The 25,898-nt window shown below is 42.8% G+C and overlaps 1 protein-coding gene across 7 annotated transcripts in view; it reads right to left on the bottom strand.

The window, feature by feature from the left end:
- Window positions 1-592: 592 nt before the first annotated feature.
- NTNG1 (netrin G1) overlaps window positions 593-25,898 on the bottom strand; it is a 227,294-nt gene continuing 201,988 nt past the window's right edge. For all 7 annotated transcript variants that reach the window (XM_069969024.1, XM_069969026.1, XM_069969027.1 and 4 more), the window contains one exon: window positions 593-1,560. In XM_069969024.1, the coding sequence (XP_069825125.1) occupies window positions 1,337-1,560 (224 nt within the window). In that variant the 3' untranslated portion in view covers window positions 593-1,336. The remainder of the gene's footprint in view (window positions 1,561-25,898) is intronic.

The raw sequence follows: 25,898 nt of genomic DNA, 5'->3' as shown, positions 1-25,898 counted from the left end.
TTTTTTTTATTAGTTTTGTGCCTCCCACTACTTTCACCTTCTAAAAAAAAATGAAGACTTGCATTACATAGCATGTTCAATTGTTTTCATTTATGTTTATTCCTTTTGAAATCTTCCAGTGTTTTAAAACAACAAGAAAACATTTAGAATTTCCTTTGGTGGAACATTATTACACGTCTCTCGAATGTAAACTTGTGGCTTTTCCATAACACCAGCACATGCTCCCTAATGGAAGATTTTCTGAGCATGTCACCCATTTTACGGCTGAAAGGGAGCGAAGGGAAGGGTTTTTTTTTTTTAGCCCCGATAGCCGCGAAAAAGGATAAAATGAGCAACGCAAAAGAATTCAAATAATATAGAATTTAAAAAGTAAAAAGAAAAAAAAGAAAATCATAAAAGGAAAAAATAGTTTCTGATATTTTGATGATAATCACTTAATAGATTGTCTGTTAAACACGGATTTGCAATAATACAAAAAATCTACATTTTACATTATTTCAAGAAAAATAACTTCATTTGAATACAAAAGGATAAATACATTTTTATTTTTGCTTAATCTCTAGCCTTTTTTTTCCATATTGGATATCATACGCCTTATATACTTTTTTTTAAATAATTTTTTTTAAAATTCCGTTTGGCGTATCTATGATAGACAAGCCTTGAATTACTCTCGTAAAGGATATGGGGGCCAAGGAAGGGAGATATGTGCGCCACTAACATCGGACAAATAAAATCTTTCGACCAACAAGGGTATACGGAGCGACGTTCACAAAAGCACAGGTGTTAGGGTATTAGGGGACCAATATGGCCGCTTTCCTTTACCCACAATGCACTGGCAGCAAAGAATGACGCTATTTGGTTGGTCCACATACTGGGCAGAGAGGTACAGTGACCGCGTGGAAGTGGCAAACAAGCTCTTGTCGTCCATTTCTTTTTTCGGAGCAATTATACGGGCAAATAAATAATGTGATTGATTCTGCCATGGTAGCAGTCCTGCTTGGGAAATTTTTCGAACCTACAATTCCATGGCAGCAGCTCTCTTTAAGGTGACCATGTTGCTAAGGCCTTCTTTTTTTTTCCCCCGCTGAAGGTCCTTACAGCTGGTTCTGATACCATGGCAGTCCTCCGTGAAGGCAGCCATCTTTCCAGCCAGAATCATAACAGTCATGGATCTTCCATTCACAAATTGGTACATATGGCTTAGTACAGTCAGGCCCTCTCAGTCTGAATATAATTTATGTTTTCCTTTATATTTTTTTCTCTGTGTCTCTCATAGTCACTTTGTTCTCCTTGGGAAATTGCAGGTATGTTATTCGTGTTTTTTTTTTGTTTTTTTTTACAAAGTGCAGAGCCGAGCTACAATTATCATGGTGGTCAGATAGAAGTTATGGTGGGTAATAGATTCCTGTCCAGAGTTAGAAGAAGTACAGCCCCCGGTGTCTTCACACTTCTGTTTCTCGCACCATATGCCCGTGAAGCCGGGAGGACATTGGCATCGCATATTGTTGTGGCAGATTCCGCCATTCTGACAACGGAGCAGCTCATTGTCGCAGACGTTTGCTGTGGAGATAGAAATAAAGGTCTTTGTATCAGTTCTGTGTCAGTAGTGAAAATGAGCAAAACGAATCTTACAAACTGAGATTTGTTCCCAACTTTGCAAAAAGTACCGAACCAAACTTTTCGCAAAGTTCAGATTGAGTTTGTAAAGATGGTAGCCGCACAATGAAGTACAATACGCACAATATGCTTCCCTGGTATCCTCCTATGGGTCTTCAGTGTCTCCAGCCGCTTCCAGCCCACTCAACCAATCACTCACAGTGCTGCAGCCAGTGATTGGTTGAGCAGGCTGTCACTCTCATCCCAGAAGTGACAGCCCACTGATCCAATGACTGGTCGTGGTGCTGTCCCATCTCAGTCAGGCTGTCACTCCTAAGATGAGAGAGACATCCGGCTCGGAAGATCACTGACTGACTGAGATGGGAGAAGGGCTGTGGCCAGTGATTGGCCGAGCGGGCTGTCACTTCTGAGAAGAGACAACCCCCTCGGCAAATCACAACCCACAGTGCTGTCCTGTCTCAGTGATTAACTGAGCAGTCTGGAGGTGGTTGTATGGGGACACCGTAAAACAGAGAAGAAAGACACCGGGGGAGCGTGGACAGGTAAGTATTAAAGAGCGAACTTGCTGAATCGCATTAAAATAGCTAAACGCCTGCAATCAATTAGCTGTTTTAGTGCAATTCATTTAAGGTTTGGTTCAGACTTTGCTTCAAAGTTCAGCAAACCAGCGGAACTAAACTTTTAAAAAAAGTTTGCTCATCTCTAGTGAGTAATAAGTCACAATTCTGATATGACAAAACTTTGTCTCGGTCAAGAAAGTTAAGTAAAAAAAAAATTATAGATTTTTATTACAAAATAATATAAAAACTTTCCGAACTTCTATACCACACATGAAAAATTGTGATCATCAAAGGTAAAGGGGATAAATAATACATATTAGAGGATTACCAGCTGCTTAAAAACATAAAGTTAAAACATAAAATAAAACTTCAAGGGTTTCCATGGTCATAAATAAATGATCGAAGATTGATCCCAAATGTTAGGGAAATACAGTACACCCCTTTGCAGATTTCTAGTGCTATGGCAGCAGTCTAGTCCCTATAATACTAGCCATACCAAATATACAAAAGGATATACAGACAAATATTATAAGTTCAGAAAGAAGACAATTAGTATCCTAAGTATCCAGAGGTGAAAGGTGGATTATTAGAGAAGAACAGGCTTACTGGTGAATCCCTATATAGTTATATACAGTAGCATATCTGCACAACGACTCCCCGCTCTAGCACTATGTAGCTTCCCTGATGCTATACCAGATGCCAGAGATTGGGTATGGCATCCAGGAAGGCTAATAAATGCTGTTGGCGCAGCTCTGCTATTCTCTGCTACTTCCCGTACAGCTCAGTATAGGCAGCAGCAGGTAATAGAAGGCCAGCTCCTGCTATTGAGTACATATGAGATGGCGGAGGCCCTTTAGGAGCCAAACAGTGGGTGGTGGCAGTGCAGGGTCTGGCTACTAATGAAGTTTCTGTACCCTCTATAGTTTTATAGTTTCTCCTCCCGATAATATTCGAGTCATCATTTTTTTTTTCCACTGGAAAACTTCAGTCTGTAGAAATGCAGCAAATAACCCTGCGCCAAATCTCATTGATTTCTCCTTTATGTCGTATTTTCAGATGAGTAAAACTGTTAAACAGAAATATTTATGATGCTAATATTTAACGCCAAGTAACAACCAGGATTAAATAGCGGATCAAAGGCGTCTCTGTCGGATTCCCTCAGATCACTTTTTCCTTTTTTGCCATTAGTTTAAAGGGAACTTCAGACTCCTTAGGGATATTCTGCATACGTTGATTTCTTAAAATGTTGCCGGGAATAAAAAAAAGCACAATCCAGCCCCCCTGTTTTTTTTTTGTACTTCCTGGTCCATGCCAGCACACAGATATCGGCGGTGTGGTCCGCTTTTAAAACTGCCTCCTGGTTCCTGCCATCAGCACCAGTTTTTCCATCTGCAAATGTGCTCTGTGCACTGGTGGCGGGCCCAGTGCTCCCAGTTCAATGATATCGGTACTCTGGTCCCGCCTCCAGTGCACAGAGCAGACAGGGGAGTGGGTCAAATTGCAGATGGAGAACCCGCCGACCAGGTAGTATAATTTTTTTTTTCCCTGTGAAATGGTACTTTCGCTTTTAGGATTTCAGTACATTAGTGTCATTTGTTAGGCCAAACCAACATCACAACCACTGGGTGGCGACAAACAGAGATATATACAGTTTAGCAGACACAGCTCCCAATAGAGTAGTGCAAAATCATCAAAAAAAAAATCTTGTTCCACTCATTTTGGGGTTTTCGATCCAAGCACAAAGGAAGAGAGGGGAGGAGGGAGGAGGTAGATTAGCCGCCAGCAGAGAGCAAAGAACAAAGGATTACACAGCTGGACCTGTCAGAGGTCAGAGAGGTCAGTGTTGACTGTCAGAGGAGATAGCCCTGTGATGTAGCTGTAAATTAACTCTTTGTTGTCCTGTTTTGGTGCCTCATCTCCCTCCACCCCTCCCCTCTCCATAGAGAACCATGAAGACAGGGGGGGAGAACTTCAACCTGCTTTTTCATGATAAAAATGCATTTTTTGGCAAATAAACCCAATTACAAAATTTCCTAAAATCGCCTTTACTATTAACTTCTGAAAAAAAAATTTAAACGACAGTGACACTTTAAACAAAGTCAGAATCTGATGTCAGCCGCCATAGCAGTAGCATAGCCCAATCTACAATATTTATTAACCTAGCCAAAGTTTTACTGTAAAAAAAAAAAAAAGTTAAAGAAAAACTTTCCTGGAATTCTCACGTTCTGCCCAATGAGGAACATTGTACAATACTATGACATACCCTTAGGAGATAGCGATCTGATGATGCCGGGGTAACTTTTTCTCCTAGTCGGGGCAGTATACAAAATGGTTAATACTGTGGCAGAGTCCATATGATGAATAGTTCCTAATGCGCTGCTTTCCCAGAGGTTCCGACCTTTCCCTGACAAGCGATTTGTCAAGTCCATGCCATTGGGGAAAATGGCAGTGACAGGAAACGACAGATCCGCGCGGCCCCCGTGCAGCCCAAAGTGTATGAGTGTTTAAGATAGCGTGTTAGAAATCCATTTGACCTTTACTTATATCTGATTCCTGGCAAGGAAAAAATATTTCCTTGACATTTTTATTAAAACAAGAAAAAAATATTAATTTTCTATCGCTTTGTAGAATAAAAAGTTACTCAACTTTCTCAGGTCAACCCACTTCCCTCCAGCTTCTCACAATTACCCGAGGAGCTTTGGGTCCATAAGGTAACATTACCCATTAAGAACAGTGTCACCATATAGTCAATGTGGATTGCTGTAGACATTTCTATCTAAAGGACTTACAGTATAGGAGCTAGGAGCAGAGATGGGAGAACTTACAGTATGTTTGGGCTTTTGGTAGCTGAAGAAGATGGCTGCCTGGAAAACATGCATACAGCCTATGGCCTATGGCTGCATCCAACTTCTCCAGCTAACGGGAGTCAAATACGTTCGGAGTTTTGCAAACGTGAACATACTATAATTTTTCTCATCTCTAATAGGAGCCTATTCATCTAAATTAGTTAATGTCCGGCTCATAAACCTCCCATTGATCATCAGTGATCGCTAAGAGTAATCCCAGCTGCACATAGAATTTCACTGCAGAGGCCTCTACAGGAGAAATGTGGTATTACATGCCAACTGAATGGCCAGTTTATTTTTATTATTGGCTGGGTTGAGTTGGCAAGAGTGACAGCCAATCTTTTTTGGGTATCAGAGGGGTCATCAGCAGAGGAACAATGTAATTGGTTAAATGCATGCCTCACCAGATTAGACCCCTGTCCATGTAGTGGAATTCAAGGAACGAGACAGCACTTTAAAGGGGTAGTTCAGCAAAAAGAAAATCTTTCAAATCAATGACAGAGTTTCGTAATTTTCTTCTATAAAAAAAATCTCCAGTCTTTCAGTACTTACCAGCTGCTGTATGTCCTGCAGGAAGTGGTGTACTCTTTCCAGTCTGACACAGTGCTCTCTGCTGTCACCTCTGTCCATGTCAGGAACTGTGCAGAACAGGAGAGGTTTTCTATGGGGATTTTCTACTGCTCTGGACAGTTCCTGACATGGACAGAGGTGGCAGCAGAGAGCACTGTGTCAGACTTGAAAGAATACACCACTTCCTGCTGCTGATAAGTACGGGAAGACTTTTTAAATAAAAGTAAATTATAAATCTCTTGCACTTTCTGGCCCCAGTTAATTTGAAAGATTTTTTAATTTTTTTTTGCTGAGTAAAAGGAAGCACTGGACTGAAATTTACTTCTTTTATTGAGGACTTGCAAAATGCAAAGTTTTCTGTCTGATTTCTGGCCAGTTGCGAAATAAATAGAGAAAAAACAACAGCTCGTCCATTAAGGACTATTTAATTGAGAATTGATTTCTCTTTTACTCAATTATTCAAGACACAAGCTGCGGGTGCAGTGCGAGGAAGGAGTTTACAACTTCATGAGATAGATGGACGGACAGCTACAGGTGACAGACGGATGGAGAATAGTATGGGGCGATTCAATACAAGCCGAGCTTTTCAGTCTTCTAGGTTACATAACTGCAACGTCTGGAGAAAAAACGTACAGGAGTTTTCTGATTTAAAAAGTCCGAGACTGAACCTTCAACTTTACAAAAAAAGATAGCAATACAATAAAGTAATAAAAGATGAAAACCGGATATAATACAAAGAAGCAAATTAGAAAGATCTGCACAGATTTAAATGGGTTAGTCAAGTATCCACAGGAAACGTCAAAGTGTCCGATCAATTGGAATCCAACCATCACAAGGATGAGGGTCATTTGTGTTCTGAGATAATGGGGAGACAGTGCCCCTGCTTAGCTGCTGCCCCATTAACTCATAGCAGGACTGTCAAAGATAGATAAGTGTTGGGGGTCTCTGTCTGCTGCTCTAACCACTCACTATGGGACTGTCAAAGATAGATAAGTGTTGGGGGTCTCTGTCTGCTGCTCTAACCACTCACTATGGGACTGTCAAAGATAGATAAGTGTTGGGGGTCCCTGTCTGCTGTTCTATCCACTCACTATGGGGCTGTCAAAGATAGATAAGTGTTGGGGGTCTCTTGTCTGCTGCTCTAACCACTCACTATGGGACTGTCAAAGATAGATAAGTGTTGGGGGTCCATTATGCTACTCTATCCACTCACTATGGGACTGTCAAAGATAGATAAGTGTTGGGGGTCCCTGTCTGCTTCTCTATCCACTCACTATGGGACTGTCAAAGATAGATAAGTGTCAGGAGTCCCATCTGATTGTCCATTCACTTGGGGGACAAAGGACCCTGTTCTGGTGATTGGTGGGGGTATCAGTGCTTAGTACTAAATAATACCACCATATGCTACTAAATAATACCACCATATACTACTGAATAATACCACCATATGCTACTGAATAATACTACCATACAGTACTGAATAATACCACCATACAGTACTGAATAATACCACCATACAGTACTGAATAATACCACCATACAGTACTGAATAATACCACCATACAGTACTCAATAATACCACCATATAGTACTGAACAATACCACCATACAGTACTGAATAATACCACCATACACTACTGAATACCACCATACAGTACTGAATAATACCACCATACAGTACTGAATAATAATAATACCACCATATAGAACTGAATAATACCACCATATAGTACTGAATAATAATAATCATAATACCACCATATAGAACTGAATAATACCACTATATAGTACTGAATAATATCATCATATGCTAAAGAATACCACCATATAGTACTGAATAATACCACCATATAGTACTGAATAATACCACCATATAGTACTGAATAATAATAATACCACCATATAGAACTGAATAATACCACTATATAGTACTGAATAATACCACCATATAGTACTGAATAATACCACCATATAGTACTGAATAATAATACCACCACATAGTACTGAATAATATCGCCCTATAATACTAAATATTGCCATATAGTACTAAATAATACCACCATATAGTACTGAATAATACCATCATAATGTTCTAAATAATACCAATTAAACACTACCATACTATTACTAAAAAATAACATAATACAGTGACTAAATAATACCATCATATTGTGATAATACCACCATTTTACTACATAATATCCATACACAATACCATCATACTATGACTCACCAACAGTACCATATAGTCCTGATTTAGGACTCCTAAATAATACTACCATATAGTACAGAATAATATCACCATAGAGTTCAGGATAATACCACCATAGAGTACAGAATAATACCACCATATAGTACAGAATAATACCACCATATAGTACAGAACAATACCCCCACATATTCCATACTGCTTATAAAGACTGCCACTAAACTGTGTGAATAGCACCGCCATACAGGGACCACATACAAATATACAGTGATTGAATCATCGGACTATACTGCTACTTAATAATGCCACCATACTATCATTAATAATACCGTTATATGGTGACTGAATTAGATCTCCATTAACCTCAAAAGTATTTTTCTTTTCTTTTATGTTGTTTGAGCATAGCCTGACTGTACATATGTATAGGGGTAACTAGGGGGGGACCATGCCATCTGTATCTAACTGGGGGGACCGTGCCATCTGTATCTAACTGGGGGGACCGTGCCATCTATATATAACTGGGGGGACCGTGCCATCTGTATATAACTGGGGGGACCGTGCCATCTGTATATAACTGGGGGGACCATGCCATCTGTATATAACTGGGGGGACCATGCCATCTGTATATAACTGGGGGGACCATGCCATCTGTATCTAACTGGGGGGACCGTGCCATCTGTATATAACTGGGGGGACCATGCCATCTGTATATAACTGGGGGGACCATGCCATCTTTATCTAACTGGGGGGACCGTGCCATCTGTATATAACTGGGGGGACCATGCCATCTGTATATAACTGGGGGGACCGTGCCATCTGTATATAACTGGGGGGACCATGCCATCTGTATCTAGGCATAGTGCGCACCACTAACTGCATTGACCATGAGGAAAAGGATATAGCGGTAATCAGAGGCTCCAGCTTGTGGTGTTTAATGGAGTAATGGAAGCTGGAAAAGTGCAAGAGCGGCGATACTGAGAATGACACGAAAATCCATAGCGGACATTAGCAGCGCCGCATTTACAATCATTTAAGGTGAAGCCCGTTGTCATCGCCCGTATTCTATGTAATCCTAATTCACCTAATATCCCGGCTCCTTAGGTAATTGTGATTACTGGAAGACGTCTCAAACCCAATTAGCCTTGAAGTCGTCAGTAACGGAATCTTCCTTTGTTTATTTTATGGGGCGAGTTCCTAATTCGTCAAGGAAGGCAAACTCCGTATCGATCTCCCCCTAATGGGGTAACGGATGACATGGCATTGGAAATTAAGTCAGAAACAAAGTTATGGAGCTAAAGATAGACTCATATTTCTGAGAAGTTAAAGGCGCAGAAACGCTGAGAGAAACACTTTAAGGGGAATCTGTCAGACGTGCATCATGGTCAGAGCTCCGGACAGGGCAGATGGCCGATAGGGACAGAAAACTAGTGATACCTGTCTCTTAGCTGATGGCTGTTTGTAAAGTTATAAAATCATGTTTTTTTCCCAAGCTTAAGAGCCATAGAGAAGGCGCTGAGCTGCAGCGTGCATGCCTCCTCCCTCCCCCATCCTCTGCATGGTTAGAGGGGGTATTCCGGATTAGAAAAAACACAGCTACACACCTATACTGAGGACAAGAGTGGTGCTGTTCCTTTAAGATAGAAGCCATGTTTTTTATGGCCTGGATAACCAGGGAAGGGTGGGGGAGGGAGGAGGCATGCATTCTGTAGATAAGCTCTGCCTCCATGACTTGAACTAAAGATAGACCTTACTGTATATCAGTGGGGTTGTTGGGTGCCTCAGGTTCAGATCCAGGGCCTAAGGCTAGAAATTCACAGATAATTTAAGTACACCCATGGTAATAGTGTTCCTGCTTGCCAATTCTAAGAAGCTTTATGAGCTACTAAAACCAGGGGATAGGTGGTCGGCCATGTGCGCTTCTAAAGACGTGTCCATCCTTACATTTCTTTCAATTTAGTTAATAATTCTTATTTCTCATAAATTCAGGGCAATGTTACAACATGCTACCTAAACCCTCCACAGGGTGCAGTTCACATGACAACCACTGGGTGGCCACATAAAGACACATATAGCATAAACATCTCCTGACAGTAGTAAAACCATGTTTTGTTTGTTTTCTCTTAAAGCTGGTGATTTTGTGACACATGTATTGGTATATAGTGAATAAAAAAGAGACCATAAGGAGGCATGCATCTGTATCTTCACTGCAGTCTATAGGATTTATGGAATACGTGATGACTATAATATAAAGGCTTAAAAGGAGTTTTCTATGACTCTTCCTCAGGATAGACCATTAATATGAAATTGGGTGGTAGAGTCCGAGGCCGCACCCCCTACACACCTTGCCGTAAGTTTGCACCAATGCACAGGATGGTAAATACCCCAAAATGTATTCTTTCCTTAAGAGACCAGAAGAGCAGTGATATAGTAGATGAGTCCTTGTACTCATTAGTTATACAAGCCCCCTAACTCATACTGACTGCCTCTGCTATGTGCTGGGTGTAGATTCTATAGTTCCCTGTGATACAGAAGGACATTGCTTTGCCGTATGCCATAGCTGACAGAGAGAAGAAGAGACAGACTGCAGCTGTATCTCACATGATGCTACGTAGTAGGAGCTAGGAGAATAAAGTTCTCTGTCCTTCACCTATCACTTGCTGCACTTAGGGTGCGTGCACACTACGGAATTCCCGCGGATTTCGTCGCTCGTACCCGGACGCGGCAGCACGCATCTCCGTCCGTGCCATAGACACTTTTCTATGTACGGGCAGATTCCGCATTCCGCCAAAAGAACTGACATTTCTTTCAGCGGAATGCAGAATTCGCCAGTGCATAGAATAGTGTCTATGGCACGGGCGGAGATGCGTGCTGCCGCGTCCGGGTACGAGTGACAAAATCCGCTGTGGGTTATACGCAGGAATTCTGTATTGTGCACGCACCCTTAGATAGGACAGTAATGACACTCCGCCACCTTTGTCTCTGCAGAGCCAGAAGCATTGTGTGAACTGTAGCCTGTGTTAGAAAGCGCTGGACTGCTTCTTTACAATGGGAATACCCCTTATATTTTACCATAAACAAAAAAAAATTGCAGAGTTCAGCGCCATACAGCAGTGCTTCTCAATTCCAGTCCTCAGGCCTCACCAACAGGTCATGTTTTGAGGATTTCCCATACAAAGAACACCTGTGATAATACCTGATGCACCTGAGTATAATTATTGCACCTGTGAAATACTAAGGAAATCCTCAAAACATGACCTGTTGGTGAGGCCTGAGGACTGGGATTGAGAAGCACTGCCATAGAGAATGGATGGACTGGGGACCACGCATGCGTAGTCCTCACCATTCCTTCTGAGGACAGTTTTATCTCTGCACGTGGGATCAGTAAAGGTTCCAGCTGTCAAACTTCTAACCATATAGATTACCGATAACTTCTTCAGATGGGGATACCCCTTTAAAGAGACTCTGTCAGTGGGGTTATGCTGTCCTATCTCAGGGTAACATAAACTAGTGACAGAGAAGCTGAACAGAATCATGTATCACTTACTTAGTTCTGTGCAGCTGATCCAGAGATATCCTCCTGAATAACATGGACAATAAGTAGTCCTCTCCATTATGTGTGTGAGCTCAGTAGTCCTGGATATTCATGAGCATCTCTGCATGGTAGCTTCCTTTCTTTCTTTCTTTTTTTTTTTAGTATATCATCGCGCAGGTAAGGCTGGGTTCACACTATGTTTTTGCAAGCTGTCTTTTTCATCCGTTTTTTCAAAAAACGCATGAAAAAATAGTTGGAGAAATGGATGCATTTGTCTGCCTCCGTTTTGATTAATTTTTCCACTGACTTCCATTACAAAAAAAAAAAACAGGATCAAAACACATCCATTTTTTTTACCCCTTAACCCTTTGAGGACAAGGCTCAAAATGACCCAGTGGACCGCGCAAATTTTGATCTTAGTGTTTTCGTTTTTCCCTCCTCCCCTTCTAAGAGCTCCAGCACTTTCAGTTTTTTATCTACAGGCCATGTAAGTGCTTGTTTGTTACAGGAATAGTTGTACTGTGTAATGGCGTCTTTCATTTTACCATAACATGTATGATGGAACCCCAAATATATTATTTATGAAGATATAAATAGGTGAAATCGTAAAAGAATGCAATATGGTAACGTTTGGGGGGTTCCTGTGTCTACGTAATGCACTATATGGTAACAGCGACATGATACTATTATTCTATAGGTCAGTCCGAACACAACCATATGCAGGTTACACAGATTCTCTAATGTTATATATATTTTTATAAAATCCTTTTTTTTGGCAATTAATTATTAATAAAATGGGCCTATTGTGACACTTATAACGGTTTTAGTTTTTCACCTATGGGGCTGTATGGGGAGTAATTTTTTCCGCCATGATCTCTAGTTTTATTAATACCATATTTGTGAAGATCGGACGTTTTGATCACTTTTTATTATTTTTTTTTATACATAATGTAACATAAAATCGGTAATCCGCGCACTTTTTTCCCTCTTTTCGTGTACGCCGTTTGCAATGACGCTTGTTATATTTTAATAGATCGGACAATTACGCACCCTAAGCTATATTATAGGTTTATTTATTTATTTATTTTTATATGTTTTTTTTAATAATGGGAAAGGGGGGTGATTTCAACTTTTATTTGGGGAGGGGTTTTGGGGTATGGTATTGGTGTTTTTAACTTTTTTTTTTTTCCACACACATTTGAAGTCCCTTTGGGGGACTTTTACAAACACTTGTGTGATTACACACACTGATCACTGCTATGCCATAGGCATAGCATTGATCAGTGTGATAGGCGATCTGCTCATTGAGCCGGCCTGTGCAGGCTCAGTGAGCAGATTGCCGATCGGACCGCACGGAGGAAGGTTAAGAGACCACGGCGTTTAAGGAGTTAATGATACGCTGCAGCGCAATCGCTGCAGCCTGTCATTAGCGGTGAGGTGTCGGCTGCTCACTGCAGCCGGACCCCCCCTCCTATGAAGCACGCTCCGCACCGGAGCGCGCTTCATAGCAGGAGAAACACCCAGGACGTACAGTTACGCCCAGGCTCAGTGGCGTAGCTATAGGGGTCGCCGGGGTCGCCATGGCGACCGGGCCCCTACGCTAGGGGGGCCCGCATGGCCCCCCCTTGCCACTTGTGACACTGTCACTTTAAGCATCCCGAGAAGCTGCGGCCGCGCAGCTTCTCGGGATGCACTGATCGCTTTGATGTTCCGCCCGCACAGTGAGCGGGCGGAACATTAAAGCGATCAGAATACAGGAGAAGGACCTGTCAGCGTCCTCCTCCTGTATTCTCTCCCATAGGCTGCCGGCACTTCATACCAGCAGCCTATGGGAGGCCGGGCCGCGACCTCTCCGGCAGGCGTGAGGATGTGACGTCATCACGTCTGCCGGAAGTCCCGTCCCTGCGGCTCGCAAGATGGAGCCCGAAGAGGAGGAGGAGAGCTGCTGCCTGCAGCTACACAGCGCCGATTAGGTGAGTAGGATGTTTGTTTTTTTAGGGGCACCTCTGGGGGCATTATTAGTATATGGGGGCACCTCTGGGGGCATTATTATTGTATGGGGGCACCTCTGGGGGCATTATTAGTATATGGGGGCACCTCTGGGGGCATTATTAGTATATGGGGGCACCTCTGGGGGCATTATTATTGTATGGGGGCACCTCTGGGGGCATTATTAGTATATGGGGGCACCTCTGGGGGCATTATTAGTTCTTGGGGGCACCTCTGGGGGCACTATTAGCTCATGGGGGCACCTCTGGGGGCACTATTAGCTCATGTGGGCACCTCTGGGGGCATCATTATTGTATGGGGGCACCTCTGGGGGCATTATTAGTTCTTGGGGGCACCTCTGGGGGCATTATTAGTGTATGGGGGCACCTCTGGGGGCATTATTATTGTATGGGGGCACCTCTGGGGGCATTATTAGTTCATGGGGGCAACTCTGTGGGCGTTATTAGTTCATGGGGGCCACCTCTGGGGGCATTATTATTGTATAGGGGCACCTCTGGGGGCATTATTAGTTCTTGGGGGCACCTCTGGGGGCATTATTAGTGTATGGGGGCACCTCTGGGGGCATTATTAGTTCTTGGGGGCACCTCTGGGGGCATTATTATTGTATGGGGGCACCTCTGGGGGCATTATTAGTTCTTGGGGGCACCTCTGGGGGCACTATTAGCTCATGTGGGCACCTCTGGGGGCATCATTATTGTATGGGGGCACCTCTGGGGGCATTATTATTGTATGGGGGCACCTCTGGGGGCATTATTATTGTATGGGGGCACCTCTGGGGGCATTATTAGTTCATGGGGGCAACTCTGTGGGCGTTATTAGTTCATGGGGGCCACCTCTGGGGGCATTATTATTGTATAGGGGCACCTCTGGGGGCATTATTAGTTCTTGGGGGCACCTCTGGGGGCATTATTATTGTATGGGGGCACCTCTGGGGGCATTATTAGTTCTTGGGGGCACCTCTGGGGGCATTATTATTGTATGGGGGCACCTCTGGGGGCATTATTAGTTCATGGGGGCAACTCTGTGGGCGTTATTAGTTCATGGGGGCCACCTCTGGGGGCATTATTAGCTCATGGGGGCACCTCTGGGGGCATTATTAGTATATGGGGGCACCTCTGGGGGCATTATTAGTTCATGGGGGCACCTCTCGGGGCACTATTAGCTCATGGGGGCACCTCTGGGGGCATTATTAGTTCATGGGGGCACCTCTGGGGGCGTTATTAGTTCATAGGGGGCAACTCTGGGGTCATTATTAGTTCATGGGGGCACCTCTGGAGGCATTATTAGTTCATGGGGGCACCTCTGGGGGGCATTTTTAGTTCATGGGGGCACCTCTGGAGGCATTATTAGTTCATGGGGGCACCTCTGGGGGCATTTTTAGCTCATGGGGGCCACCTCTTGGGGCATTATTAGTTGATGGGGCACCTCTGGGGGCATTATTAGTTCATGGGGGCACCTCTGGGGGCATTATTAGTCCATGGGGGCACCTCTGGGGGCATTATTAGCTCATGAGGGCACCTCTGGGGCCATTATTAGTTCATGGGGGGCACCTCTGGGGCCATTATTTGTTCATGGGGGCACCTCTGGGGGCATAATTAGCTCATGAGGGCACATCTGGGGGCATTATTATTGTATGGGGGCACCTCTGGGGGCATTATTAGCTCTTGGGGGCACAGCAGGGAATCCTACATACAGGGGGCATCCCACATTCCTACTCACTTTACTGCACATTACACCAAACAGCGCAGTTACTATGGGAGCCTACAGGAGGGAGGAAGGGAAGGAAGTTGCTAGAAATGTGCGGAGCCTAAATTGTTTGTCTCGCAGGTTCTAAGGGGATGAAACGTATCTGGAAGGAATCATCTTGGAGGACTGGGCCGGATGAAGAGGAAAAGGGAAAGTGACGCCTCAGATCAAAGAAGACGTCACCGGTGAGTCACTGTATGACGGTTTTCTTATTTTGTAGAACATCATTTAGTAGGGGTGCCCCGAGGTGGAAAAGGTTGGGAAGCACTGCGCTAATCTGTCCCGCTGCGCCCGCTGGCACATGCTGTCACCTGATTGGGCCTCTTACCTAATCAGATGACAGCAAGTACCAGCGCCCCCTCCTCCAGACATCTGCCTTGGCGGCCCAAGCTATGTCCTATGGCCGTATCTTTACCGCGTTGAGCTCCAGCTTGTGCTGCATCTACATTATCTGTACTCAGAGATATCACTGTGATATTATCTGTGGTGTTACATAGGACTGCAGGGAACATCTACTACATGATCTGTACTCAGAGATATCACTGTGTTATCTGTGGTGTTACATAGGACTGCAGGTGACATCTACTACATTATCTGTACTCAGAGATATCACTGCGTTATCTGTGGTGTTACATAGGACTGCAGATGACTACTACATTATCTGTACTCAGAGGGATATCACTGTTATCTGTGGTGTTACATAGGACTGCAGGTGATATCAGGTGACTTCTCCAGGTTGCAGAAGTTCAAACTTCATCATGCCCTGCTGACAGTTTATAATGGGAGTTGTAGTTTTGCAGCATGTGGCTCTTCAGGTTGCAGCACTACAACCCCCATCGTTTCCAACTGGCAGTTCATGATGAGAGTTGTAGTTTTTCAGCTGTAGAGTCAAAGATTGGAATACAATGATTAGACAATGACACAGTACAGTCCATTAATTATAGGGGGCAGTAGTGCAGTACATGAGGTGGAGGCAGTGACAGGGCATTAGAACATGGTGGCACATTAGAGTAATTGGATATAACGTTAGATAGGACTTTGCCTGATCGGGGGGAGATGGGGGGGCCCCAAGCTAAAATTTTGCACCAGGGCCCATCAGCCTTTAGCTACGCCCCTGCCCAGGCTCATCTGGTGACAGACTTCAATGGCGTAACTGTACGTCCAGGGTCGTCTAGGGGTTAAGGACCGGGCCTGAAATGGCCTTAAGGACGGGGCCAATTGTCACTTCTCGCCTTCTAAGACCCAAAACTCTTTCATTTTTGCACCTGTTTTTTCAGGAACAGGTGTACTTTCTAATGGAATCTTTCAATCTGCCATAAAATGAATGACGGAACCCCAAAATATCATTTATGGGGTGAATTTGGGTCAAAAAATGCGATTCCACAATTTTTTTTTTTTTTTTTTTGGGGGGGGGGGGGGGGGGGGTTCCCCATGTTTCCATAATGCACTTTTCGGTAACACTGACAGTTTTTCTTTATTCTATAGGTCGGTCTGAAGACAGCAATATGCAGGTTTACTAGGTTTTCTTAAAATGGCACTTTTAGTTTTCCACCTACGGGGCTGTATGGGGCGTCATTTTTTGAGCCATGATCTCTAGTTTTTATTAGTAACATTTTTTTGTAGATAAAACGTATTGATCGCTTTTTATTAATTTTTTTATACAAATAATGAAATTAAAAACACCAATCTCTGCGTTTTTTTTTTTACTGCTTTATCTTCACGCCGTTCACCGTGCGGGAACAATATTGTTATATTTTAATAGATTGGACGATTACGCACGCTACGGTCTATTATGTGTTAATTGACGTTATTATTTTTATGTGTTTTATGTATAAAATGGGAAGGGGGGGTGCTTTTCACTTTTATTGGGGGAGTGGCTTTGGGACTTTTTTTTTTTACACTTTTTAAGTCCCCTTAGGGGAATTTTACATTAATACATTACATTGAACACACTGATCCCTGCTATGTCATAGCATAGCAGGGATCAGTGTTATTTGCTATCTTCTGATAGAGCCTGCCTGTGGCCTGTGGCAGACTGAATCAAAAGATTGAAGACCTGACTGCACGTAGGAAGGTAAGAGACCTCTGGCAGTCAGGCCATGCGATCGGGACCCCTGCTGACACGCTGCTGCGGTGAGATGCTCCTGCCACTTACACTTAAAGGCCGAGGTCATGTCGTGATCTCGGCGTTTAAGGGGTTAATGGCCATGCAATCGCGGCGGCCCACCATTGAGAGCGAGGGCCCGGCTGCCCCGGCAGGGCGTACATTTATGCCCTTCTGCGTTAAGGCCCAGGCAGCGGGGGGCGTAAATGTACGCCCACAGTCATTAAGGGGTTAACGTACACAAAAACGTGGTCAACTACATTTCTCTGTATGTTTTTTTATTATGGAAGTCAACGGAAAAACGGATCAAAACTGAATGCACACAAATGAATCCGTTTTTCAATCCATTTTTTGCAAAAACGGCTGGAAAAAAAAAGAAAAAACTTAGTGTGAACCCAGTCTTACAGGATCGAAGTTTTCATGTCTTTTTGAAATAAAGACCAATAACACTTCCTAACAGTCCACGTCACATCAAATCCAACAAGAGCTGAAAGAAACGGCGCGGAATCTGTTGTATCCAGCGTGAGAACTCGACTAATCAGAATGTTAGTTGTATGCGGAAAAATATTCCTGACGGAGAGGATAATAACAATGGCGTCTTGCAGCCCCACCAAACAAGTGTAGACGCCGGCATAAAAGAACGAAAGATCCCAAAGCCGTTCCGTCCAGAATCTCAATGTCTAACGTCATGGTTTCCGCTCCGACCAGAATAGTTGACCTCCTTCTATTACTTTTTAGACCTCTTGAATCCCCACCGGGTCCAAGGAAAAGGCCCCTGTCCCTTGCAGAGAACAAGGTTATGTCTCCGTCTCCCCTCCCCCTCCCCCGGCTCCTCGTGAGACAAGGTTTAGCGCCGGCATCCCAGTTCAAACACGTTCCGTCTTCTTTTCACACATGGAAACCCCGCAAAGCATTCATTTAAAAATAATTATGCATTGAATCTGGTTTGTGTGTATCTGCTCATTAGCGCTGCTCCCCGCTGAATATTCTCTCGTGGCGTTTGGCGTTATTTATTTATTATTTTCATTTTTCCTCTCTCTATAATGAGGGCGATGCAAACGCCGCCGATGGATTTCCAATACGGACAGGAATATCAAACAGCGGCTGCGAGCTGCCGGAGAATTAGCGGTGCTTAACACTTGTTTTTCAAGGGCATAGCCTCCACCCCGGGACAAGTAGCTCGCATACACAAAATCTAGTTTCCTCATTCCTGTGCTGGGTTAAAGGGGAACTCTAGCGAAATATTTTTTTTTCTTTTAAATCAACTGGTATCAAAAATTTATACCGATTTGTAATTTACTCCTATTTAAAAATCTCCAGTCTTCCAGTACTTATCAGCTGTTTTATGTCCTGCAGGAAGTGGTGTATTCTCTCCAGTCTTCCAGTACTTATCAGCTGTTTTATGTCCTGCAGGAAGTGGTGTATTCTCTCCAGTCTGACACAGTGCTCTCTGCTGCCACCTCTGTCCATGTCAGGAACTGTCCAGAGCAGGAGAGGTTTTCTATGAGGATTTGCTGCTGCTCTGAACAGTTCCTGACAGGGATAGAGGTGGCAGCAGAGAGCACTGTGTCAGACTGGGGAGAATACACCACTTCCTGCAGCACATACTGCAGCTAGTAAGTACTGGAAGACTTATTTTTAAATAGAAGTGAATTACAATCTATATAACTTTCTGACACCAGTTGATTTGAAAGACAATTTTGTTGGTGTACCCCTTTAACACACTTAAGATGTGTGGTCTGCTTAGCCGGTCAGCGGCCACAGTGGGGTCCTGTCTCTGTCGCTGGCCTGCTGAGCGCACCTCACACGTCACGACCCGGGCCCCGCTCAGACCAGGAAGCAGCTGGGAACCCAGGGACCTGATTGGCGGTATGCAGCCTCCAGCGCTGGAGCAGGGAGGTAAGAGCATGTTATTTCTTTTATCCTCCCCCTCCCCAGCTAAACAATGGGTCTGTCCAGACTTCTCCTTTAGGTTTTCTTTTAAAATCATCATTAAAATATGGCCACTAGATGTTTCCCTGTACTGCGCATGTGTACAGCTGCGCCCATATATAGTAGCAGAGAATTTCGGTGTGTGCTTGCATTGTACGGTAAGCTCTCCTGTCACACAGCACCAAAACCTCTGTTACCACACAGTGACATTATACTGACTGAATTGTTACATAACAGAGAGCATTGTCTTCTGGTAAGCTGCAGGGCTGATAATAGAATTAAAGTTAATAATGTATTCAGACTAAGGTAATTGCCCTCAGGTGATATACAGCCTGCATGATGGACAGGTGTCTTTCCTTCTGTGACCAGGGACTTCCTGTGTTTGGTCTCTTTTTTTAAAAGACCAAATATCATTGTGGATGGATAATGGAACACAGTTTGTATGTGTAACTTTGATTTAAACATAAAAAAACAAAAAAAAAATAGGGAATATATTTCAAAACTTCTTGTGATCACAACAAAAAAAATTATGAAAGGTACACTATATGCCCTGTGTTTTATATTTTTACCACTAACTTGGGTTATAGCTTTTATTCTCTAACCAATGCAGTTGTCGATCACTGCATTTCCCCACCAGGACATGTCTATACTTAGATCCACAACGAAACCTGCTAAACGTCCTTTATTATTTATATTTTCATAAGATTGGAGTGGAGTGATGTATGGGGAGGATGGGTCACCCTACTGGCTCCAGCAGCCCCAGGCTAAACTCTAACAGGTTTCACTGAAGATCTTAGCCGAGACCCATATTGGTTTATTACTCATCTTGCTCAATATTTCTTTGTTTTTATTCTTTCAGAGATATATGTTCTATTCTAATGCTCTAATATCCTGTCTGGTGGGCATCCGATCTTTCATTAAAACTTAATTTGCTCAACACAATCTCAGATATTTGTTCTTTTATCCATTGTAGAAACCAAAAGCGGCAAAGTTTACCAGTAGAAGAAACACAATATTGATCACAAATTAAAAATGTATTTTGAAGGGTTTTTAAAGGAATGTAAAGATATCTACCTATCTATTATCTATCTATCTATCTATCTATCTATCTATCTATCTATCTATCTATCTCCTATCTATCTACCTATCTATTATCTATCTATCTATCTATCTATCTATCTATCTATCTATCTATCTCCTATCTATCTATCTCCTATCTATCTATCTATCTCCTATCTATCTACCTATCTATTATCTATCTATCTATCTATCTATCTATCTATCTATTATCTATCTATCTATCTATCTCCTATCTATCTATCTATCTATCTATCTATCTCCTCTATCTATCTATCTATCTATCTATCTATCTCTATATCTATCTTCTATCTATCTATCTATCTCCTATCTATCTATCTATCTATCTATCTATCTATCTATCTATTATCTATCTATCTATCTATCTATCTATCTATTATCTATCTATCTATCTATCTACCTATCTATTATCTATCTATCTATCTACCTATCTATTATCTATCTATCTATCTATCTATCTATCTACAGTCCAAGAATCCCGCGGCACAACCAAATATAGTGAAAAAATCCAAGAAGTGTTTATTCCATATCAGGTAGAAAAATACATGCAACGTTTCAATCTCATCACGAGATCTTTCTCAAGCATAGTTTCTGTGAGCATCACATCCATTATATATACATGTGTAAACAATACAAATTAAATGCAAATCATCCTAATTAATTAGTGAAAACAGTGAAACATATAGTGCAAAACAAAGTGATATCCAGTAAGGTCCCCTTAGGACGCCGTGCTGTTACATATGATGAAATTCAATTTCATAAAAAAGATATTTCATAAATTCGTAAGTGTATAGTGTCCTTTAATTATAAAAAGTGCTTGATTGCTGGGCGTAGTCTTCCACCACTCACCACTGCTGTTTTCATTCATAAAAACTGTTCCAACTCAGGATGTAGGCATGTAGTAGGCAATACAGATACAGGTACGTGCGGGCTCTCCTCTAGGTCCGTCTCCTTGGGTGGATACTTGATGACGTAGTCAGTAGGCTGATACTTCGGAGCGTCATCTGTTGTCATGGGAGTAACTGTCTCTAAGCCCTAATCGGTGTGATAAAAACAGTTTGGATACCTATACCTAGGTGCTTGCTTTACCGACAGGGAACAAACATAACCATCTGCTACACATAAGGACTACCAGGATCTCCATCCTATCCAACTTGGGGTTATCCGGCCTGACATCCTACCGCCGTGTTCACACACTGCGGCAAGATGAAAGTGTAATAGGGTGCCTCCCCAACCAGCAACGCCGGGTTGGTGGCTCCCTTACCTGCCCAAACCCATAACTAAATTGTAGTACCTCCTTCTACGTGTAGTTAGATGTAAAGTTCCAAGGCTTGAGGTGTCCCCCATTGTATCCCATCTTGCCTATTCCTGAGCACATGAGTTCAGCAGTGGTTTGTGGTGGGTTTCCTCGCTCAGTCACAACAAAATCTATAGAGAAAAAAGAAGAGAAAAAGATGTAATAACTCGAAAATTACAGAGCATCAACCCAGATGTCCTCCAGTTCATTGCTGGGACACATCACCTAATCCTTACTAGACCAAACCAATTATTGTCATCACATATTTTATCTGTACATTCTTGCATTCATCTTGAACTCTACATTTAGTCCTTTAGGTTGTAGAGTATCAAGGCGGAAAATCCATAGTAATTCCCTCTTTTTGAGTTCTGTGATCCGATCTCCACCTCTGGAGAACGGGGCAATGTGATCGAGAATCATAAATTTTAACTCTCTCTCACCATGTCCCTTCTCCAGAAAGTGTTTGGATACCGGCAGATCCTCCTTCTTTTGCCTTATAGAGTAACAATGTTGGTTGAGTCTGGTGCGGATGTCACAGGTAGTTTCTCCTACATATAGGAGTTGACACGGGCACCAGAATACATACACTATCCAGCTGGATGTGCATGTCAAGTAAAATTTAATATCATACACTCGTTTTGTTTGGGGGTGTGTAAACTTACTTCCCTTAGTCATGTACGTGCATGTGATGCATTGTCTGCACGGAAATGACCCCTTACTTTGCACCGTAAGGAACCTCTGTCCTGTTCTAGTCTTTTTACTAATATCGGTCTTCACCTGACTTCATAGACTGGTGAAGACCGATATTAGTAAAAAGACTACAACAGGACAGGGGTTCCTTACGGTGCAAAGTAAGGGGTCATTTCCGTGCAGACAATGCATCACATGCACGTACATGACTAAGGGAAGTAAGTTTACACACCCCCAAACAAAACGAGTGTATGATATTAAATTTTACTTGACATGCACATCCAGCTGGATAGTGTATGTATTCTGGTGCCCGTGTCAACTCCTATATGTAGGAGAAACTACCTGTGACATCCGCACCAGACTCAACCAACATCGTTACTCTATAAGGCAAAAGAAGGAGGATCTGCCGGTATCCAAACACTTTCTGGAGAAGGGACATGGTGAGAGAGAGTTAAAATTTATGATTCTCGATCACATTCCCCCGTTCTCCAGAGGTGGAGATCGGATCACAGAACTCAAAAAGAGGGAATTACTATGGATTTTCCGCCTTGATACTCTACAACCTAAAGGACTAAATGTAGAGTTCAAGATGAATGCAAGAATGTACAGATAAAATATGTGATGACAATAACTGGTTTGGTCTAGTAAGGATTAGGTGATGTGTCCCAGCAATGAACTGGAGGACATTTGGGGTGATGCTCTGTAATTTTCGAGTTATTACATCTTTTTCTCTTCTTTTTTCTCTATAGATTTTGTTGTGACTGAGCGAGGAAACCCACCACAAACCACTGCTGAACTCATGTGCTCAGGAATAGGCAAGATGGGATACAATGGGGGACACCTCAAGCCTTGGAACTTTACATCTAACTACACGTAGAAGGAGGTACTACAATTTAGTTATGGGTTTGGGCAGGTAAGGGAGCCACCAACCCGGCGTTGCTGGTTGGGGAGGCACCCTATTACACTTTCATCTTGCCGCAGTGTGTGAACACGGCGGTAGGATGTCAGGCCGGATAACCCCAAGTTGGATAGGATGGAGATCCTGGTAGTCCTTATGTGTAGCAGATGGTTATGTTTGTTCCCTGTCGGTAAAGCAAGCACCTAGGTATAGGTATCCAAACTGTTTTTATCACACCGATTAGGGCTTAGAGACAGTTACTCCCATGACAACAGATGACGCTCCGAAGTATCTGCCTACTGACGACGTCATTAAGTATCCACCCAAGGAGGCGGACCTAGAGGAGAGCCCGCACGTACCTGTATCTGTATTACCTACTACATGCCTACGTCCTGAGTTGGAACAGTTTTTATGAATGAAAACAGCAGTGGTGAGTGGTGGAAGACTACGCCCAGCAATCAAGCACTTTTTATAATTAAAGGACACTATACACTTACGAATTTATGAAATATCTTTTTTATGAAATTGAATTTCATCATATGTAACAGCACGGCGTCCTAAGGGGACCTTACTGGATATTACTTTGTTTTGCACTATATGTTTCACTGTTTTCACTAATTAATTAGGATGATTTGCATTTAATCTGTATTGTTTACACATGTATATATAATGGATGTGATGCTCACAGAAACTATGCTTGAGAAAGATCTCGTGATGAGATTGAAACGTTGCATGTATTTTTCTACCTGATATGGAATAAACACTTCTTGGATTTTTTCACTATATTTGGTTGTGCCGCGGGATTCTTGGACTGTGCATAAGTGAGTCGTGGATTCGGTCTCCAGCCGCCGGCACCCAGCACACCTTGATAGCGGAGTGCTCTCCATTGTAGAAGTTTATCTATCTATCTATCTATCTATCTATCTATCTATCTATCTCCTATCTATTATCTATCTATCTATCTCCTATCTATTATCTATCTATCTATCTCCTATCTATCTATCTATCTATCTATCTCCTATCTCTCTCTCTCTCTCTCTATCTATCTATCTCCTATTTATCTATATCCTATCTATCTATCTATCTATCTATCTATCTATCTATCGTGTATACAATGAGTTTTTCTATGTGTGGACACTCAGAGATTGATATGTAAATTAGCTTATTTATTGCTCTGATAGCGTTTGATATTGTGTTGAACTGACTTGAATCCTTAACTAAAGAAAAGGTAAGGGTGGACACATTTGTATATCTATGTGTATAAATAATTTAATATTTTCTAAAAATCTAAGCATGATTACCCATTCCACCCAATCAGACGCAGTCAGGGGCAGAATAACCAGTTATATCCAGTGACTCACAGGTGATGTCTGATCTGATTGGAGTTTTTTCATTTTCGCCTTCTTTTCCATTAGGCTTAGGCTGCCATAAAGACTTCTTCCTTCTGTTTACATCTCATCTATGTTCCGTGACACGGAGCGGCCGTTCTCTGCAAAGATCATACTGCAGTACTGGCCGGATTATCTTTATGGCCGCAGTGTTCTGATGCGGTCACATCAGCGCGTGCCCGCATCAGAACTCCCCATAGCACACAATGAAGCAAGCAGCTGGAGCCGCTCGCTTCATTGTGTGAACTGACAGGGTTTCCTATGGCCGCAATTCACTGAATCATGGCCGCAGAAAACTGACATGTCAGTTCTTTGCGGCGCTGCTTGGGATCCCATAGAACAAATTGAGGCTTATCCACTCTTCGATGGCAACAATGGCCGTACATTTACGATGTGTGAACATAGCCTTACTCTGTATACTATATCCTACTGTTGTCACACATTGCCGCATATGTCATCCCTGATCTGAATAATCATACCACCATGACCTCTTAAAGGAATTATCAAAATTACTGTATTTTCCTTCTCATAAGCTAGCTGCAGGCATCCGGGGTATGAAAAAAAAATATGGTAGAGCGGCGCTGTGCCCAGAAAAACACACCTCTTTCACCTGTCTGGCCGCCCTTGTATCCTACCAGTATTGCTGTCTCCTTCTCTGCCTCTCAGATCTCGCTGCTGTCTGATGTTTTTTTTTAATCAATTTTAATTTAGAGTGCCTTAGAAGAGGGGTATTCTTTTATTGCGAGAATAACCAAACTCTATTTTTTAACTGGAAAAGTTGGGGGTCGTCTTATATGCCCAGTCGTCTTATACGCCGGAAAATACGGGTATTTAAAAAAAAGTCAGAAAATAAAATATGCTACACTAACTTGTTTTATAACCGTTGTGTCCGGTTCTGATCACCACCTCTGCTTACCTCCCTGCAAAGACAATGTGTATACCCTGTAGTCAATCACTGGCCTCAGCAGTAGATGGTACAAGACACCTGAAGGAAGTGACCGGGCAGGTAATATCTACAGGGAAGTAAGCAAGAGTGGCATGAAGGACCAGAGAGGGAGCACAGGTGATAAAAGAGGTGAGGATATGGTACCAAAGAAACTAATTGTGCCACTGTGCAACGTACTAAACTGTGCCACTGTCCCTTTATGTGTCACAGTGTCCTAATGAGTAATGCCACTGTCTTGTAATGTACTGTGCAACCATGCCCAAATGTTCTATACCACTGTCCCCTAATGATGTGCCACCATGCCCAAATGAACTGTGACACTTTCCTTTAATGTCCCCTAGTGTACTGTGCCCCTTTCCCCTCTAGGGTACTGTGTCCCTGTCCGCATCTAATGTACTGTGTTACTGTCGCCTCTAATATAAGGTACCAATCATGTTCTATGCCACTTTGTCCCC

The sequence above is a fragment of the Dendropsophus ebraccatus genome, chromosome 4 (genome assembly GCF_027789765.1).
Source record: "Dendropsophus ebraccatus isolate aDenEbr1 chromosome 4, aDenEbr1.pat, whole genome shotgun sequence".
NCBI classification, from domain to species: domain Eukaryota; kingdom Metazoa; phylum Chordata; class Amphibia; order Anura; family Hylidae; genus Dendropsophus; species Dendropsophus ebraccatus.
The sequence above is the reverse complement of the archived record's forward strand: the minus strand, read 5'-3'. Positions and strand labels throughout refer to the sequence as shown.